Source organism: Diabrotica virgifera, chromosome 9 (genome assembly GCF_917563875.1).
Source record: "Diabrotica virgifera virgifera chromosome 9, PGI_DIABVI_V3a".
NCBI lineage: Eukaryota > Metazoa > Arthropoda > Insecta > Coleoptera > Chrysomelidae > Diabrotica > Diabrotica virgifera.
Genome location: NC_065451.1, coordinates 158,061,870 through 158,082,372, shown reverse-complemented (window position 1 = coordinate 158,082,372; position 20,503 = coordinate 158,061,870). Strand labels below are relative to the sequence as shown.

The 20,503-nt window shown below is 34.5% G+C and overlaps 1 protein-coding gene across 5 annotated transcripts in view; it reads right to left on the bottom strand.

Annotated features, from left to right (window-relative positions):
- Positions 1–870: 870 nt before the first annotated feature.
- Positions 871–20,503, bottom strand: part of LOC126891744 (zinc finger protein 271-like) — a 235,120-nt gene continuing 215,487 nt past the window's right edge. The window contains exon 2 of one of the 5 annotated variants that reach the window (XM_050661021.1): positions 871–2,309. In XM_050661021.1, coding sequence (XP_050516978.1) covers positions 1,132–2,309 — 1,178 coding nt within the window. In that variant the 3' untranslated portion in view covers positions 871–1,131. Of the gene's footprint in view, positions 2,310–14,194; positions 16,099–20,503 lie in introns of those variants that run through there. The other 4 variants (XR_007700532.1, XM_050661017.1, XM_050661019.1 and 1 more) reach the window with 4 other exon arrangements.

The following is a 20,503-nucleotide window of genomic DNA, read 5'->3' as shown; positions in this document are numbered from 1 at the left end:
AATTCATGCGAGATATCTGCTGTGGGTATTGAATGGTGTAATCCTCTTATGACAACTCTATAGGCCCTCTCTTGTTTCGGTTGGTAAGTGTGATGTACAATGTTTTCTTTTCTAAGGTGCTGTATGAGTGTCCTGTAGGTGTCTGAGTTTGTAGGGTTAATTTTTACTGTATTATTTGAAATGGTTTTGGTGTAATAGGTTTCTGCCGCAGTTGCAGTTGAAAGGTTTGCTATCATAGCACTATAGTCAGTAACTCCATAAATATAGATTGGTGGCGGTGAGGGATCTTTTTTGGTGATATTTGTGTTTTGTGTATTTGATAAATTGTCTGTTTGTTCATCTAGATTTTCTTTTGAGAGGGAATCAAATCTGTTTTGTGTTTGGATTTGGTTGGACTTTTCTGAAGTTGTTTGTCTTTTCATCCTTTTTCTCTTATTGGCAACTTCTTGCCAAGGATGTTTATTTTGGTTTTCTGTTTCGTTAAGTTCTATGTCGCTATCGCTATCTGTGTAGTTATTGGTGTTTTGTGTTGATGAGAGTGAGCATTGAGAGTTTGTGGATAATGTTGTGTATTGTGACTGAATAGGGTTTTGAGTGTTTTGAATATTTTGTGCAGTTGATTGACTAGGAAATTGTACTTGGTTTGGTATAGCTATTTGGGTTGGAATAGGTATTTGGTTTGAGCATGACATTTGATTTGTTATCTGGTTAGATGGTGTTTGATTAAAATACAAAAATGGTACTTGCGGTTTTACTGCTGTTTGGTTTGACTGGTTCTGGTTATTTATTGTTGGGACATCCTGTATAGTATTCATTTGTTGATAAATTGGTTGGCCATTATTATCAAATCCTAATAAGTTCCCCGAAGGGAACATATTTCTTTTGTTTGTTTCACTAATCACTTGGTTTTTGTTACTTTTCACTTTAACAATTTTTTGATGCTGATAAGATAATTACTAGTTAATTAGGTAGTTTTACGATAAGGAAGTTCTCTAGCGCTTTTAATGACGGTACATGTTCACGCTTCGAGAATCAGATTGCTACTAGCTTGTGAAATTACGAATTTATTCCTTTCATTTGCAACATATACCTACTGTATATATGTGAAATTAAGTTTATGTGAATCTTTTTTTATGTGGATTTTTGTGAATTCTTGTGAATGTGAATTTTTTTCTCATCAGTGTGCACTCTCAAATGAGCTCTTAAAGTACATTTTGCAGTAAATTGCTTTAAACAAATTTCACACTTGTACGGTTTTTCTCCAGTGTGCAATCTCAAATGTGTTTTCAAACTACCTGCTTCACTAAACTGTTTAAAACAAATTTCACACTTGTACAGTTTTTCTCCAGTGTGCACTCTCAAATGATTTCTGAAATTACCTGCTTCACTAAACTGTTTAAAACAAGTTTCACACTTGTACGGTGTTTCTCCAGTGTGCATTCTATTGTGTCTTTTCAAATCACCTGCATTACTAAATTGCTTTAAACAGATTTCACACTTGTACGGTTTTTCTCCAGTGTGAACTCTCAAATGCATTTTCAAAGCACCCGCTTGACCAAACTGTTTAAAACAAGTTTCACACTTGTACGGTTTTTCTCCAGTGTGCACTCTCAAATGATTTCTGAAATTACCTGCTTCACTAAACTGTTTAAAACAAGCTTCACACTTGTACGGTTTTTCCCCAGTGTGCACTCTATTGTGTCTCTTCAAATCATCTGCTTTAATAAATTGCTTTAAACAAATTTCACACTTGTATGGTTTTTCTCCAGTGTGCAATCTCAAATGTGTTTTCAAACTACCTGCTTCACTAAACTGTTTAAAACAAATTTCACACTTGTACGGTTTTTCTCCAGTGTGCACTCTCAAATGATTTCTGAAATTACCTGCTTTACTAAACTGTTTAAAACAAGTTTCACACTTGTGCGGTTTTTCTTCAGTGTGCACTCTTAAGTGTATTTTCAAATTACTGCCTTGATTAAATTGCTTAAAACAAATTTCACACTTGTAAGGTTTCTCTCCAGTGTGCATTCTCAAATGGGTTTTCAAACTATTTGCGTGACTAAACTGTTTAAAACAAGTTTTACACTTGTACGGTTTTTCTCCAGTGTGCAGTCTCAAATGTGTTTTTAAACTACTTTTTGCAGTAAATTGCTTGAAACAAATTTCACATGTGTAAGGTTTCTGCCCAGTCTCAACATTCATATTTTTATTTAGTATTTTTCCTTCAATGTGATGTCCTGTATACTTTCCTTTATGAGACAAATGTAATGGTTCAATTATTTTCAATTTGTTCTCTTCCTGGGTTAAACCTAAAATAAAAACAAACTATAAACATTTTACTAGAAGAGAAAACAAAGGAATATACGAAATTTTTACGTTGGTCATAACTGTCAGTAAAGATTAATGTGTTTAGTTTTGTCATTATTAAAAATGGTCAATCAATTGAAGATAAAATGTTAATAAAGTAAAAATGTATACCATTTTTATTCAGAGGGGGCAAATCAGCACTCTCAATTGACGATTTTCGCCTCTTCGTTTGCTTATGCTTCTGTACAGGATTTATATTATCATTCCAAAATAAAAGCAACTCATATTCATTTAATTTTTAAATATCTTAAAACAAACATTGCCTGTTGTAAATAACTAGGTGACACAGATTTCCCAATATAATGCACTTGTTTCAAGAACACCCAGTCAGCTATTTTGATATAATTATTTCATTAGGTCGAATCGTGCCAACAATCATAATAAACAATTGAGATTGATTATAGATACGTAACAAGTAAAGAAAGAGATCATTCATTATTCAGCATTCATTATTCAACCATCAAGGTAGTTAGAATATAGACTTTCGTCCACCAACTAGTTACTGTTCTAATTAGCAAGTGATTAAATAAATAAAGTATGAACAAATAGTGTTTTACCAAGTCAACCCTCACCTCCAGTTAGTCAACTACCCCATTACAACAAAATTCTTTTATACTTCGTTTGCGATTTTCGACGTTTGCTTATCTCTGCCCCAAGTGAAAATCTTCCGCGAGCTAGTCCTCGTATTGCAACTGACGTGATGGTAGTAGGTGTCTAGCGACATCTGCTAAATAAAAGTCAAAGTTTTCTGATGATGCGAAATAAGTCTAATAAGAGGCGAAAATCGTCGATTTAGAGTGCTGGTTTGCGCTCTCTGAACTAAGTGAAAATTAAAACAGTTTTGCCTTCGCATTGCAACTGAATAAAAATGGTATACATTTTTTACTTTCTATTAGTATTACTCCTATCGAGTAACACCGGCGTAGATAGGGGGGACAGTACCCCTGGGTGACAGTACCCCCCCTAAGAAGCATTCTAATAGAAGCAATAAAATACTAAAAGATGTAGGAGAAATTAATGATACACTTCCCTCATCAAAAAAAATTCAATCTTATTCGCTTAAAAACCAATTTTTATTACATTGTCTTTTAAGTTTTAAAATGTCAACTATAACGCGACCACAGCCCGCCACTGGTTTCACCATTAAATCTTTCGCCTATGTAACCGACGTAATCGCTCGTTGCGTTGCAGCTCAGGTAGTCGGGCCAAGAGAGAACCACTGAACACTGAACATATTATTATTTCTATGGAGAGAACAGACAACACTCAGTCACTCAACACTACTCAACAGTCGCGTGTTAGCAGAGTCGAGCAGAATATCGTTACTGTTTAATTTATACAAATATAACCTATTTTCCTTATTCTATTATCGCGGAGGGATTGTGTTAATGAATACATTGTAGAATTATAAACTGTAAGTGAGTGAAATACTTTGCCATTTTGCGTTTGTGTAACACATAAACCTGGCAAACTACTTATTCCTACGTATTCTACCCTACACGACCCATGAGCCACATCTTAGATTATTGTTGTAAGTTGTTATTTTTTTTTTAAATTGGAAGTTTATACGGAGTTTTATATCAACAGGTTGTGGATATACCTATAGTTCCCTAAAAATGAGCAAGCGAAAGAACCAGCCCTCCTTGGATTATTTTTTTGTTAAGAAAACTAAACAACCAGAAATAGAAAATGAAGCGGGGCCAAGTAAAGAATTTATTATTGAAGCAATAAAAAACGTTGCAGTTTCGCAGGAATCGCAAGCCAGTGCCATTGAAGGAACAGATAATCCTGAAGCGGGAAAGTTTGGAGAAGAAGTAGAATTGGACAGTATGTCAACCAAACAAACATAACCGACCTAGAAAAAGTAAATATATTAAAAAACTCTTTTGTTCCAGACCACAAATTTAAATTTCCATTTTCAGTTCATGTAAAAAAACAAAAAGAAAAAAAATGTTATTTATCTTTTAACCATTTTAAATCATTTAACTGGCTAGTCTATTCGAAGTCAAATGGGGGACTGTTCTGTAAATATTGTGTTTTATTTGCAAGAACAGGAGGGATGCATAAAAATATTCCTCTTAAAAGTTTGGTAACTATTCCTATAAAGAAATTTTCAAAGTTATTTGGAAAAGATGGGGATTTGTTATCACATGCCGCAAATAAGTATCACAAAGATGCTGTTTTAATTGGAGATAATTTTTTAATAACTTTTAATAACCCTGAAAGGGAAATATCAAACATTCTTAGTTCTGGACGATTGGCCCAAGTAAAAGAGAACAGGGAAAAATTGAAACCTATCATCAACAGCATCGTTTTTTTTTGGGAAAACAGGGTATAACATTTCGCGGTTAGAGAACTGAGTCAGAATTGTCAAAATCCTCGGAGGTAAATGAGGGCAATTTAAGAGAAATCATCCGCCACCGTATTCAGACGTGTGGTGATGATTTAAAATTGAAATCTCATTTTGAAACCGCAACTTCCCGAAATAAGTACATAAGTCCTACCGTGCAAAATGAATTAATTCCGTGCTAAATGAAGTAAGTTTTATAGTGTGATTTTCGATGAAACAACTGATATTAGTAAGGTATCGCAAATGTCAATTTTAATAAGATATTTAGATCCGGAAAATATTCTTCGCGAGGACTTTGTAGGATTCATCGATTGTCATAAAAATAATTATGATGATTTTACAAAAGAGCCAGTTTTAACGGGTGAACTACTGGGAAAAACAGTTGTTTCATTTTTAAATAAGATTGGTTTGCCGTTTGAGAATTGCGTCGGGATTGGCGCAGACACTTGTAGTGTTATGTTGTCTGAACAAAAAAGGGCAGTTACCGAAATTCAAAAAATGTTAAAGAATGCTTGCAAATGTCCTTGTTACAGCCATTCACTTAATTTATCCCTATCAAAATCTAGCAATGTCCAAGATATTCGTAACGCGGTAGGTACCATTAAAGAAACCATTGCCTTTTTCAACGCATCGTCTAAAATACATAACGTTTTGAAATTCACGAACTCATCTGCTTCGGAAAGCTTATGCGAAACCAGATGGACAGAACGCCATACAGCTATTCTTAGGTTCAAAGTTTCTTTTGAAAATATCATAGAAACTTTGCAACTAATAACGCAGTGGAAAGATTTTCAATCATCTTCAAAAGCTCAAAGATTATTGGATACAATGCTAAAAACAAATTTTGTAGTTGTTCTCCATTGCTTGTCCCATGTTTTAAATATAACTGTAAGTTTAAGTAAATCTTTGCAGGCTAAAAGTTTGGACAAAATTTCTGCTCGATCTTTAGTAAACGATATATTATTAGTATTTCATAAAAAAAGAGAGGATGCTGAAAATGTGTTTAAAGGTATTTTTGAAGAAGTAACGAAAGTTCATCAAAAATTAGATTTTCCAATATTACTGCCAAGAATCAATGCCAGACAAATTTATCGCAGTAATATTGAAACAAAAAATCCTGAAGAATATTTTAGAGTGTCAGTTTTTATACCCCTTTTAGAAAACATATTCTAAGACCTCGAGTTTCGTTTCAATTCAGATCTTTTCGAAATTTTAGATATAAACAACTTAATACCGGTTAATGTTTTAAACCAGAGCGATAATGATTTAAAGTTTCTAGTAAAAAAGGTTTCCGAATATCTTAGTTAATTTAGAAATGATTCCGTAGAATTTTTATCAGATTTGTTGGAATCGGAAATAGCGCTCTGGATAAATAAATGGAAAGGAATAGAAAATAAAACAAATGATTTGCCAGCGACAGCGTTAGATACCTTGCTGCTTTGCAGTAACGAAATATTTCCCACCATATATACACTCATGCAGATAATTTCTGTTATGCCGGTAAGTGTGGCAAGTGCTGAAAGATCATTTTCCACACTTAAGAGACTATAATCATGGTTACGGTCTACGATGTGTCAGGAAAGACTAGTTGGATTAAGTTTATTAAATATACACAGAGATATTGAAATAAATATCGATGCTGTTATTGATAGGTTTTCAAAGCAACGGACAAGAAAAATTGACTATGTTTCATAATCTAGTTACTGTGGTGTAATATTTTGTTAAATATACCTAATGATGAGTTTTGCATTTTAAGTTATTTTACCTATATTACCTAATAGTGGAATTGATTTTGTTTTACTTTTACCTAGAATATATAACATATATAAAATGAGTTCGTGTTATGTTTGTTTAATTATATGTTGATTTGTATTTTTTTATTATTGACTGATAAAGACAGGTTTTTAATGATTTTTGTTTGTTACTTCTGTATTTTCTTGTGTAAATAAACTTTAATAAAAGTTCAAATTTACCTAGCTGTTTGAGCGTGGTACCTGGCGCAAAGAATTGCTCTCGGCACTTAAAATAAGATACTATAAGTACCCCCCCTAAAAAAAAACCTATCTACGCGCCTGTCGAGTAACTAGGTCCATATTCCGTTGGAATGTACCAAACTGTGATGTATCGAGCTCTCGGACTATTCGATCACGAGACGAACCGCGAAGTGCGCGCGCCGAAGATTAGACACACACATGCGCGAAATACTTTCAGATTGGCTTAATATACTGGCTATTGTTGTTGTTAACCTTAACCTGTAATTGATATATTCACGTAAATACACCTAAATAAACGAGTAGTGTTCAAAATACTGTTGTATTAATTATATATTATAACAACTCAGGCTCGTACATGAAATTGTACTCGTACATAAAATTGGCGACGTAGATAAATGGGATTTAAGTGCTTTGTTCTTGTTCATTCCGGGAGATAAATAATAAGACAACATGGCAGCTTACGGGAACATCGAAAACTTCAATATTAGTGAGCCAAAAAATTGGGACTCCTACGTCGAACGTATGGATTTTTTCTTCAAGGCCAATAATATTACCGATTCAGAGAAGAAAAGAGCCACATTTCTGAGTCTGTGTGGGGCAAATACTTATGAAATTATAAAGTCTTTGGTTGCTACTGATTCTAGCTACGAAGAGATCACTGCAGAGTTGAAAAAACATTTTGCGCCAAAAACGTCTGAAATTGTCTGCAGATTCAAGTTTTATAGGCGAAATCAGCAAACTGATGAAACAATTTCTGTGTATCTAAAAGAATTGCGAAAATTGGCAGAGCCATGTAGTTTCGGAACTGCCCTGGACACAATGCTACGAGATAGATTAGTCTGTGGGATTTTTGATGAGACCTTACAGCAAAAGTTGCTCGCCACAGAAAAGTTAAAACTTAAAGACGCACAAGACATGTGCCTGGCACATGAAGTGGCTGTTCAAAGTTTGCAGGTGTTAAGGGAGAGTGAGTTGAACACAGAGGTGAACGCAGTAAGTTTTCGTATAAATCAGCCAGGACAATCTAGACAAAAATCAGCTGATCGCGAACGGAAAAAGTGTTTTCGGTGCGAAAAGGAACATTCTCCTGAACATTGTGAACACATTAAATCAACTTGTATATTTTGTAGGAAAATTGGACACATTGAAATAGCTTGTTTTGGTAAAAAGAAAGACCAAAATCAAAGATGCAAAGTGCATCAGACTACCGAGGAATCGACATCAAATACCGAGCCGGTTTCGAGAAATACTCAAAGTGTTTGTTATCAAAGTAGCGACTATAATTTTTCGTTATTTAACGTGACGTCTGATAGCATTACCGGTAAATATTTAGTAGACGTGCTACTCAATGACAAAAATGTGAAAATGGAGGTTGATTCGGGCGCAAGTTTCTCAGTGATTAGCAAATCGACCTACCATAAAATATTTAGTGAAAATCGACCTAAATTAAATCAATCCAGTGTTATTCTACGCGATTATCAAAATACAGTGATACCCGTACTGGGTCAGTGTCTAGTGGAGGTGCAAAGGGGTCAACGGTCAGCCAAGCTTCCACTTATAGTCACGGAAGGAAACCGCGCCAGCCTTCTGGGTAGAAACTGGTTTGAGAGGTTAGGATTAACCATAGCAGGGGTAAGTCAGATTTATTCCATTATTAATTATCCAGAAGAATACCCAGATGTATTTAACACGGATTTGGGATCTTAACGGGGTCCCCCAGTAAGTTTTTCTTTAGACAAAAATGTAAGGCCAATTATGCTTAAAGCGCGCAAAGTTCCCTTTGCACTAAAAGACAAGATTGAAGCTGAATTGGACAGGCTTATAGCGCAGGGTGTTTTAGAGCCGATTACACACCCAAAATGGTGCACCCCAATTGTGACCGTTTGCAAAGACAACGGAGAGGTTCGGATCTGCGGCGATTACAAGTCTACATTGAACTTAGCGCTAAATCCAGAACCTTACTCAGTGCCAGCGGTACAGAACATTTTATCCACTCTCGCGGGCGGTAAAGTGTTTGCAAAACTAGACATGGCGCAAGCTTATCTGCAGTTAAGTGTCAACCGCCAAGCTGCGGAAGCACAAACAATTATTACGCATAAGGGGGCTTTTAAATGCAATCGTTTACAGTTCGGTATATCCGTGGCTCCACAAATTTTTCAAAAATTCATAGACACTAGATTAACGGGTATTTCAGGTGTACTACCGTATTACGATGACATTCTAATAGTAGGTATCTCAGAAATAGACTTGACTCAAAAGTGCGCGCAGTATTAACGCGTTTCCAGAAAGACGGCATTTGCGCAAGGAAAAGTGCGTTTTTCGAACAAAGACAATAGAGTTTCTCGGGTTTCAAATTAGTGAAGACGGTTTACGTCCCACTAAAGACAAAATCGCGGCCATCACCAATGCGCCTGCTCCGACTAATAAAACCGAATTACAAGCTTTTCTTGGACTTTTAAATTTTTATCATGCTTTCCTAAAAGACAAGGCAACTATTGCAAATCCGTTACATGCACTGCTCCAAAAGGACGTTCCTTGGCAGTGGCGTTTCAAGGAACAAAGATCTTTTGAATTATTAAAAGACATTTTGGCAAAAGAACCGGTGTTGGGACATTACAGTGAACGGAAGGATTTATTTTTGACGTGTGATGCTAGCCCTTACGGGGTCGGTTGTGTGCTTAGCCAGCGCGATGATGAGGGACGCGAATATCCAGTAGCGTACCATAGTTGTACTCTATCGTCTGCAGAACGAAACTTCGCCCAAATCGACAAAGAAGCACTGGCCATAATATCGGGCGTTAAAAAATTCCATGTATATGGCAGGAGAATAAGCATAAAAACGGACCATAAACCATTGCTGGGTATTTTTAATCCAAAAAAAGGTGTTCCAGAGATACTGTCACCCAGAATGCTTAGATGGGCTCTTATGTTATCTGCATATGATTACGAATTATGCTACATACCGGGTGCAAAAATGCAGATGCTCTGAGCAGGTTGCCACAAAAGGTAAAGGCGCCAGAACCGCCAAACTCAGATGACGTTTTGATGCTCGAGAACATCTCAGAAAAACTAATCTGTGCCAAAGACATCGCGAGTGAAACTAAGAAGGACCCAGTGTTATCTAAAGTTTTGCAGTGGGCATGGAAAGGCGGGCCTGAGGAGAAAATTAAATTTTCAGACGAATATACTCCTTATCTACAACGTAAACACGAAATTAGCTGTTATCAAGACTGCCTGTTATGGGGTACAAGGGTAATAGTTCCACTCGGAGAGAGGAAAACAATACTGAATTTGCTACACTCAGCACACCCTGGAATCGTAAAAATGAAGTCACTGGTACCCTCATATGTGTGGTGGCCAAATCTCGACAAGCAAATTGAACACCTAGTAAATACTTGCAGCGAGTGCCAGGAGTCTAGAAATATGCCAAAAAAGGCTCCAATCCATCCTTGGGAGTGGGCCAGAGCTCCATGGACAAGGATACACCTCGATTTTGCCGGTCCATTTAAAGGAAAAATGTTTCTGATAATCATAGACTCATATTCAAAGTGGTTGGAGGTAAAAATCGTTCCAAATACCTCTAGTGCTGTGACCATAGACATTTTACGCGGTTTATTTGCCACTCATGGCATCCCAGATGTTGTGGTATCGGATAACGGAACTAGTTTTACGTCGGCTGAGTTCCAAGATTTTTTAAAGAAAAACCTTATTAGACAAGCATTGGTTGCACCGTACCATCCAAGTAGTAATGGGCAAGCGGAACGCATGGTACAAAATGTAAAAAATGCACTTAAGAAAATGACAGATAGCAATGAACAAACCAACATACAAGTAGCATTGCACAGATATCTCCTTACTCAGCACCTTACACCCCATTGTGCGACAGGGAGATGCCCATCCAAAATATTAATGGGGCGGAAGTTAGGCCCACTTTTTGATCGTCTACAGCCTGATTTTAGGGAAGAGATGCTAGCCAAGCAAGAGATCAAATATCCTAAGGAAGTAGGGTCCAGAGTTTTTCACGAAAACGAGACTGTATTTGCAAGGTCATTTACTCCTGGTCAAAAGTGGCTTCCTTCCAAAATAATTGAAACCACCTGACTATTAAGCTACAAAGTTCAAACACCTGATGGTAAAATTTTGCGTCGTCATTCTGACCAAATAAGAACTCGTGTATGTCACCAGGAAACCACAGACGAAGTTACACCGTCAACCTCGATGGAAACGGGAATACGCGAAACTCCGCCACAGCTTTTCCCGCATCCCTACGATTTGGTAGATCCAGAACCAGAACTTGGAGAGCAGGTCTCTGAAGTCAAGAAGCCACCCGCTCGAATAAGAAAACCTCCAAAGTATTTGGAGGACTATGAGTAAATTCATCTAGGAGGGAGGAGTGTGATGTATCGAGCTCTCGGACTATTCAATCACGAGACGAACCGCGAAGTGCGCGCGCCGAAGATTAGACACACACATGCGCGAAATACTTTCAGATTGGCTTAATATACTGGCTTAATTTGAAACTCTTAATGCATCTTAATACTGCAAAACTTCGTTCAACTGATACACCTGTGGCTGGGATAGTTGGTAGTACTAATTCACACCACACAACTTGACCACTTCACACAGTGACTTGTTTAAACCAGTAGTTATAAAGAAATTCCAGATTTATGGGTATTTCTTTATCATTAATGTCAGTTGTTTCATAAATGACACTTAACTGAGAATGCAAAGCTGGGATATCAAAAAATTTTCATTATTTAATCGTAATGGAATAAATTCCTCTGTGGGAAATTTTGATGAATTATAATTAGAAATATTACGATTAAACCGATAAACCGATATTATTAGAAGAGGTTCCACTTAATCATTGATTAATAACTACATGGAATATTTATAATCAATGACTTAATATACGTGAACAAATGTGGTTTCTACATGACGGTGCTCCTGCGCACCACAACGAATTAGTACGTGGTGAACTTAATGATCAGTTTGGTGAAAGATGGATCGGAAGGGATGGACCGGTAAGGTGGCACTTAAGGTCACCAGATTTCAATAAAATCATTTTTTTGGGGTTACGTTAAGAACGAAGTATATAAAATACAAGGGATGATATGAAAAATAGAATTCGAATTGCATTTCAAAATATTTCTTTACAAATGCTTAGTAATGTAAGCAACTCTTTCAATGACCGCTTTCAAGTATGCATAGATGTTTTGGTAGGTCATTTTGAACACCTTACTTAAGTAAGATAAGTTAAAATTACTAGTTAATGTCAAACTGTCAGTTTCTGACAAATCAATCATGGCCAACTCACAATAATTATTGGTAAACGTTAAAATATCTACCAAATTAATACTTTGATGGAAAAATAAAAATATCTAGAAAACTGATAACTTTAGGTATAGGGAGTACTTCATAAAATTTGAAGTACGATATTAGTACTTTTCGATAGTGATATAAAATACAGGGTGTTCTATTTAAAATTACCAAGCAGATAATGTACTTGCATTTTGACTTACCCTATATTTGATTTAACGAATATTATAAAAACGAATATGTTTTATAATTTTTAAAAATTATTAAAAACTATGGTTGCAATAGCTCAATGTTTTTGTAATCCTTTTTAATTATACAGGGAGTTAAACTTGATACGATTTTCAGGTAATATTGGTTATACTTATATATAAAACTTTACATTGTTGTGATGTGGAAGTAAAGCAGATTTCAAATTTAAAATAAAATACAGGGTGTTCTATTTAAAAAAACATAAGTTTGGTCTGCCACCATCTTATGGAACACCCTGTAAGATTGCAACTAATTTTAAAATGTTGATATTAAAGCTGCCTGTCAATAACTTCAATAACGTAGGCCTGTTCTCCATACTCTAACTGATCAGCATTGAGAGCTTTTCCCACCCATTGCAACTTGAACAAATTTTTGATATATACAATTTATCTTTGCTAAGTGTCGAAGTCTTCCTAGTATTGTATTTATTTTTTGTAATATTCTTTAAAAAATCTTTATTTTTCTTCATCTTATCCTAGTATTTCACCAATTCTATTTTTCAACAATTAATTTTGTTACTATTATTAGCATTTAAAAATATCCCACTCTTACACTATTTTTTGACGCACTTGACCACTTTGTCTTGTTTCATTAATTTTTCAAGTTATCTTTACACAATAATTATTTGCACAACAATGCAGTAGGTTACGTATTTTTTATGGGAAATAAGCCACAATTTTACTAAAAAATGAATTTATTAACGTTTTAATTTATTCAGTAGGTATTGTAATTTTTTATTTTTTACTGAAACTTCAAGAAATAGCATATATTATTACATAAATTTATAAAATAAAATCAAATATTACCAACTGGTTAAATCATTTATACTAAAATTCCACTCAATAAACAATAATAAATTGAAAACAAAACTTCCGCGAATATTTTTTAATCGCTACTTTTTCCAATCTAAAATACCATAAAATTGAAGATTATTAACCATGTAAGGCTTTCCTGTTTTTTTTTGGTTAATTTTATGATCATTGCCATTTCCTGTGTAGTTGAAATAGGTCCACTCAGTAAAGCTCTTTTTTTGGCAGACTCTATGCAGGAATGCATAGAGTCACCCTCATTTTGGGTATGCCCCACGATAAGGAATTTAAAAAACGACTTCTAGCATCCGCACTCTATTGCAGTCGGAGAGCAACTTGAACTGACCAGTGAAAGTGAACAACTTTACTGTAACTGACCGACTCATCCACGAACTCGTAGGTGAGCGTGGGGATATACTCGGACATTTACTCAAATAATCCTTATTTTTGAAGCTTAGTTAGGGAAATAGAGAGACAACTTAAAAAAACAGGTTAATTTAAAATTTTCTTTGCCATATTCGGTGAAATAGTCAGGCAAGTTTGCTAGTAAAATACTAAGACAACTTAAAAAGACAGATATGTTAAAAAAATCGTAATGCAGATGTGGGGCTAGACTAAAACATATGGGAATGTCCGGGTATTTCACGACAAGTATGATGAGAAAAGGCAAATATTAATCGGATAATAAAAAGGAATTTTAAGATATCTTCCTTTTAACCCAGGTATTTCCAACAAATCAACTAGTGCAATATTAAGATATTGCTCATAAACACCACAAAGCAGCCGATTGAACAAATCTTAGTATCTCTCCAGATAGCTTATGAAATTTTACATCAGATAGAGCAGATAACTCAAAAGTCAAATATTTGAAGATATCCTAGTATTGTTCTAGTGCGACGATATTATGTCCAGAAATTCTTTCACAAATGAAATTTGCTGTTCCACAGAGAATGCTTCCACAAAATAACTTATTTTTATTGGCTTTCATGCAACAAATTATGGTAGACACTCATTCATGGATCGATCCCTAGAGTTTTTGAATATAGAAGATAGATTGGATGGTGGGTGGATGTGTTTAATAACTCTTTGCAGTCATTTAAGAGAACTCTTTTGGAAACATTTTAATGTTATATAGCTATTACATATGTACCAGTTTACTAGTGATATCTTACGTACCTAATGGATTTATTATTTAAATAACCTTTTGTTGATTTTGTATGTGTATATATGTACCTATATGAATCTTTTAAGCTTTTTTTAATAGGATGCTATTTAGACTAAGCTATATAGCCTTTAATCAAAAATGTACTACATATTATTCTTTGTAATGGGGGTTTCCCGTCTAATAAATAAATAAATAAAATAAATTTTGGTAGAATATTTCGACATATTATTCTATAAACACTGGTGTCGTTTTTGCACACAACGTGAATTTATCTTAAAAGGAATCGATTCCGCTCAAAAAGTTATGTCTCAAAATTGTGGACTTATGCACTTTTTGGAATGACCGATTTAATTGTTTTAAATAAATTTCACACTCCTAAAGTTTAACTTCAGTGTCACTGTGCAATTTCAAATGATGTTTCAAACTAATTGCTGTCGAAAACTGTTTAAAACAAATTTCACATTTGAGCGGTTTTTCTCCAGTGTGCACTCTTAAGTGTAGTTTCAAATGACTTTTTTCACTAAATTGCTTTAAACAAATAGCGCACTGGTAAGGTTTATCTCCAGTGTGCACTCTCAAATGTGTTTTCAAATGATCTGATTTACTAAACTGTTTAAAACAAATTTCACACTTGTACCGTTTTTCTCCAGTGTGCACTCCCAAATGGTTCTTCATTTCACTTGTTGTAACAAATTGCTTTAAACAAATTTCACACTTTGTGCACTCTCAAATGTGTTTTCAAACTACCTGATGCACTAAACTGTTTAAAACAAATTTCACACTTGAACGGTTTTTCACCAGTGTGCACTCTCAAATGTGCTTTCAAACTACCTGATGCACTAAACTGTTTAAAACAAATTTCACACTTAAACGGTTTTTCTCCAGTGTGCACTCTCAAATGTTTTTTCAAACTATCTGGTATAGAAAACTGTTTAAAACAAATTTCACACTTGAACGGTTTTTCTCCAGTGTGCACTCTCAAATGTATTTTCAAAGAACCTGCTCGACCAAACTGTTGAAAACAAGTTTCACACTTGAACGGTTTTTCTCCAGTGTGCACTCTCAAGTGTTTTTTTAAATGATCTGATTTCCTAAACTGTTTAAAACAAATTTCACACTTGTACGGTTTTTCTCCAGTGTGCACTCCCAAATGGTTCTTCATGTCACTTGTTGTAACAAATTGCTTTAAACAAATTTCACACTTGAACGGTTTTTCTCCAGTGTGCACTCTCAAATGTATTTTCAAAGAACCTGCTCGACCAAACTGTTGAAAACAAGTTTCACACTTGTAAGGTGTTTCTCCAGTGTGCACTCTCAAATGTGTTTTCAAACTACATGATGCACTAAACTGTTTCAAACAAATTTCACACTTGTACGGTTTTTCTCCAGTGTGCACTCTCAAGTGTTTTTTCAAAGAACCTGCTTGACTAAACTGTTTCAAACAAATTTCACACTTGTACGGTTTTTCTCCAGTGTGCACTCTCAAGTGTTTTTTCAAAGCACCTGCTTGACTAAACTGTTTTAAACAATATTCACACATGAACGGTTTTTCTCCAGTGTGCACTCTCAAATGGAGTCTGAAGTTACTTGCTTTACTAAACTGTTTTAAACAAGTTTCACACTTGTACAGTTTTTCTTCAGTGTGCACTCTCAAATGAGCTTCTAAACTACTTTTTGCAGTAAATTGCTTGAAACAAATTTCACATTTGTAAGATCTATGTCCAGCAGTCTCAACGTTCCCATTTTTATTTAACATTTTTCCTTCAATGTGATGATCTGTATATGTTCTTTTATATGAATATAACGTCTCCATAATTTTCATTTGGTTTTCCTCCTGGCAACAACCTAAAATACAAACCAACTATAAACATTTTATGGAACAGAAAACCAACGAATATAATTATTGTTAGGTTAGGAATTAGGAATATAGTGAGTGTTAGGATAGCCTTGCTACGCCCATAATAGAAAATGTTTGACTATTCAAGTATGCATTTGCCCTACAATGGTTCGAAATAATTCCAAGTAGCAACAAGTTAAATTCAATTTTAGAAAGCTTCCACTTCTATCCCTAATTCTACTTTACGTATCTCCATGTACCGGGTGTCCCAATAAGAATGGCTCTCGACCATATCTCAGGAACCGTTTATAGTACAGCTTTGGAAAAAAAATTATAACAAAAGTTGCCTCGAGAAAAGCTTGGAAATTATTTTCATAATTGTAAGTCCACCGCTAGAGGGCGTAATAGAATATCAAAAAATAGCACTGAAAATCCGATTATCGTGTTCTTCATACAATTCTGCGCATATTTTATTTCACACGTTTAAGTCTACTGTTCAAATAAGAGGTGGGGGTGAGTGGGAATCTTATTATGAAAAAATCGCTGTAAGTCTGGTTCTGCTTAATCGATTTTTGCCAACTTGGTCTTGTTGAAAACAGCTTTTTTTCGTCAATGTAATAGTTATAATTTGGAAACAGCCTATTACGTAATATGCCGGCTAGGAGGCGCTATTTATTTTCTTTTTAGAAATCTAGTTTTCTTTGGAAAATATTAAATACAAGTATGTATTTTTTTTTCCTGTATTACAAAATTAGACCAAACTAGCAACAGAATACCGAAAACCGCATGTCTATACCTTTTTTCTATCTCGAGATATCTTAAGAAACGTGTAAATTTTAAACATAACTGTTGCTGTCATATAAGTGGAAATATATAGAAGCAAATAGTGTGCTATGGAAAAAAACCAAGAAGCATTTTCCAGATGTCACCGTATACATATGTTTACGAAAGGTCTCGGGGGCCCCAGCTTAGTCAGGGCCCCCCTCTTCCAATGGCATTTTAGGTTTTATTACGCCGAAATGACTAATTTCTTAAGTAATAATTAAAATTTTTATGTTGAGGTCTCGGGGGGCCCCAGCTTAGCTCAGGCCTCAGGGGCCCTGTTCTGTTCCAATTGCATTTTAGCCTAAAAGACTAATTTCCCCAGTGAAAAATTAAAACTATGTTGCGGTCTTTTTAAAATTGTGTCATTTGAAAATATTTCTTGGGATCGGCTTTTAAAATACATATTTTTATTTTCCTCGTTAAAATCTATGTACGGGGCCCCTTTGGTCGGGGGCTTCGGGGCACTGCCCCGGTTGCCCCAATGGTAGTTACGGTCCTGGCTAGATAGTGGATAGTGTGATGCCTAGATATTTAAACTCCATTACTTGTTCTATTTTCTGACCCTCCAGCTCCAATTTACGTCTTACTGGATGTGCCGTTATAACCATGCATTTTGTCTTTTTTGGGAAAATTAACATGTTAAATTTTCTGGCGGTTATATTAAATTAGTGCAGTATACGATGTAAACCATCTTCACTCTGAGAGATTAGTATTGCATCATCTGAATAGCAGATTATTTTAATTTGTTTTTCTCCCATTTGGTATGCTTTTTTAGTTCTTACTTTTTTTATTATTTCATCCATGATCAGGTTGAATTATAAAAGTCTCAGGGAATCCCTCCGTCTTATTTTGCTCAATCAAATAACTCAAAAAGTAAATATTTTATCGAAAAAAATATTCTAAGCAAAAGTGTAGCTTATAAAAAACATGGCGTATCAGTAAAGTATATAAATTGAGAAAAACCAAAGTTGTAGCTCATGAAAAATACGTTCTTATTCGTCTAATTCCAAATCGAATAAGTCAACACGAAATCACCGAAAAATTAAGCACTTTTCGGGAAAAGCTTATTAACATTTTTAAAGTACCTAAAAAAAGATTTATATCTGTTTTTTACAAAAGTTTCTAGCACCAAAAATAAACGAGTTACACTGAAAAAAAAAAGTTGGTCCCTTTTTTTGGCAAAAAAAAATAATTGTGAAAACCTCCCTCTATTTAGCACCCTAAATAAAATTAATCGTTACCGCTTTACCATTTATTTTAACTGTATGTATATTTTTTATATGATCTGTAAGTTTGATAGGCTTGAAGTGATTATTTTTTAAAAAATTGGGTTTTATAGTAAAACAACATTTTCTAAAAATTTCCTTTTTTCAAAATAACTTAAAAAGTATTAGTGATCAGAAAAATCTCAAAGAGTAAAAAAATATAGGTTTTGTTATTATAAATATGCTAGTTTCATTTTGTTTTTCCGCAAGACAAAAATTGGTTAAGATATGGTTGTTCAAAATTTGCATACACTCGTGATTAGTGACCCGTTCAAGCTTTTTTAACTATAACCATTTCAAAAATAAACACTTTAAACCAGTGAGACTGACAGATCATATAAAAAATAGATAAGTAAGTAAATTGTTTGTAAAGCGGTAGCGATTAATTTCATTTGAGGAGCTAAACACGGAGAGTTATTTGCATGATTTTTTCGTATATAATATCGCAAGAGAGAAAATTTTGCCGGCAATATTTTCGACTGGTATGAAAGTTTGTTGCCTGGCAATTTTCGCGAATTAAATTTTGATTTAAATCACGAGACGTCAGTCGAGTGATTTTGTCAAAATTTCATAAGCAAAAATTACCAAAAGGCAACGAACTTGAATGAAACCAGGAGAAAATTTTGCCGGTAAATAATTTTCTCTCGAATGATATTCGACAAGACTATTTCACGAGACAATTAATGCACCATATCAACGAAATATAATCTTTATTTATTTGTTATTACCAGACACTTTCGTGACGGATCTGTCATAATTTTGTCGCTGAGAAATCACGTCGCTAAGGAGTTTTGTCAGTAAGAAACGATGCGTTGCTATGACGTTTTATCAGTTAAAAACAGTCTAGTGAAATAGTCACAAAAAAAAGAGGGCCAACTTTATTTTGAGCGTAACTCGCTTATTTTTAATGCTAGAAATTTTTATGAACAATTCTAAAAAAGCTTTTTATAAACACTTTAAAAAAGTTTAAATAGGTTTTTCCCGAAAAGTGCTTAAATTTTCGGTGATTTCACCTTGAAATATTCGATTTGGAATTAGACGCACAAGAACGTATTTTTTATGATCTACAACTTTGTTTTTACTCCATTGATATACTTTACTGATACACATTTTTTTTCACAGCTAAAGCTACGGATATTTTTTTCGATCAAGTATTTACTTTTTGAGTTATTTGCGAAAAACCGTCCGATAACGTAGTTTTTTGGAAAAATAAACATTTTCGATCGAAAATAACTCGAAAAGTATTGACTTACATAAAAAACTCTAGAGAACAAAAGTTGCTTAAAATCAGTCAATTTATCCATTTCCGGTCTTATCTTCAATATATGTTTTTTTACCCCCGAGAAAGGGTGACTGTCACCCCTACTGAAAAGTATTGACTTACATAAAAAACTCTAGAGAACAAAAGTTGCTTAAAATCAGTCAATTTATCCATTTCCGGTCTTATCTTGAATATATGTTTTTTACCCCCGAGAAGGGGTGACTGTCACCCCCCAAGTAAAAGCAACCAACGGCACAATTTCAATTTTGAAGTGGAGGGTAAGTAGAACCTATATCCAAATGTTCATGCAGTTCTGAGTTGCCCCTGAAAATTACACGGTATCGCCGTATTTCCCGTTCATTTACTGGGTTAATAGGGCCTTTTTTATTTCAAATTTAATGTAGAACATTTTTGTATAGAGGGTTGTTCATGCTAAACCGCATAGTTTTAGAAATATTGACGAAAAAGGTAAAAAACTACGAATTTACCAATTTCTCCCCCCCCCCCCCCCCCCAAACCCGACGCTCAAAATGGTGTGAATTTTTTCTGAACATTATGTGGACTATATAATATAATTTGGTGTTGGAGGATAACTTTCACTTTGGATGTCTGGGTTATGCCATTATTTGGATCAATTGTACCATACTAATTCCAACCCGGTCAAATCACATGGATCGTATCAATAATATCTAAATAAAGTTAATTTTAAGTGGGAAGCTATTCATTTATATTAGGATTGTATTGACGTGAGTTTAACTGTTACATTTGAAAAATAAAAAAGCAGAGAGCGTGTTTATTTTCGTCATAAGTAAGTCAGTTCTTATTCAAAAAACTTAGATTATGAATTTTGGAGCTTATTTGAAAGGTTTTTTAATGAACTTTAGAGCAATAACTCAGTCGTTATTGGGTTTACATACGTCTCTCTGACGCAAATCTCTTTGTTTTTTTATCACCCACAATTTTGTTTTTAATGTACCAGTACACTTTAGAAGACCAAAAATTAACATTTTTTCAAGATTTTTGAAGCTATTCTTCTTTAGGCGCGATTAAGAGTAAAATTTT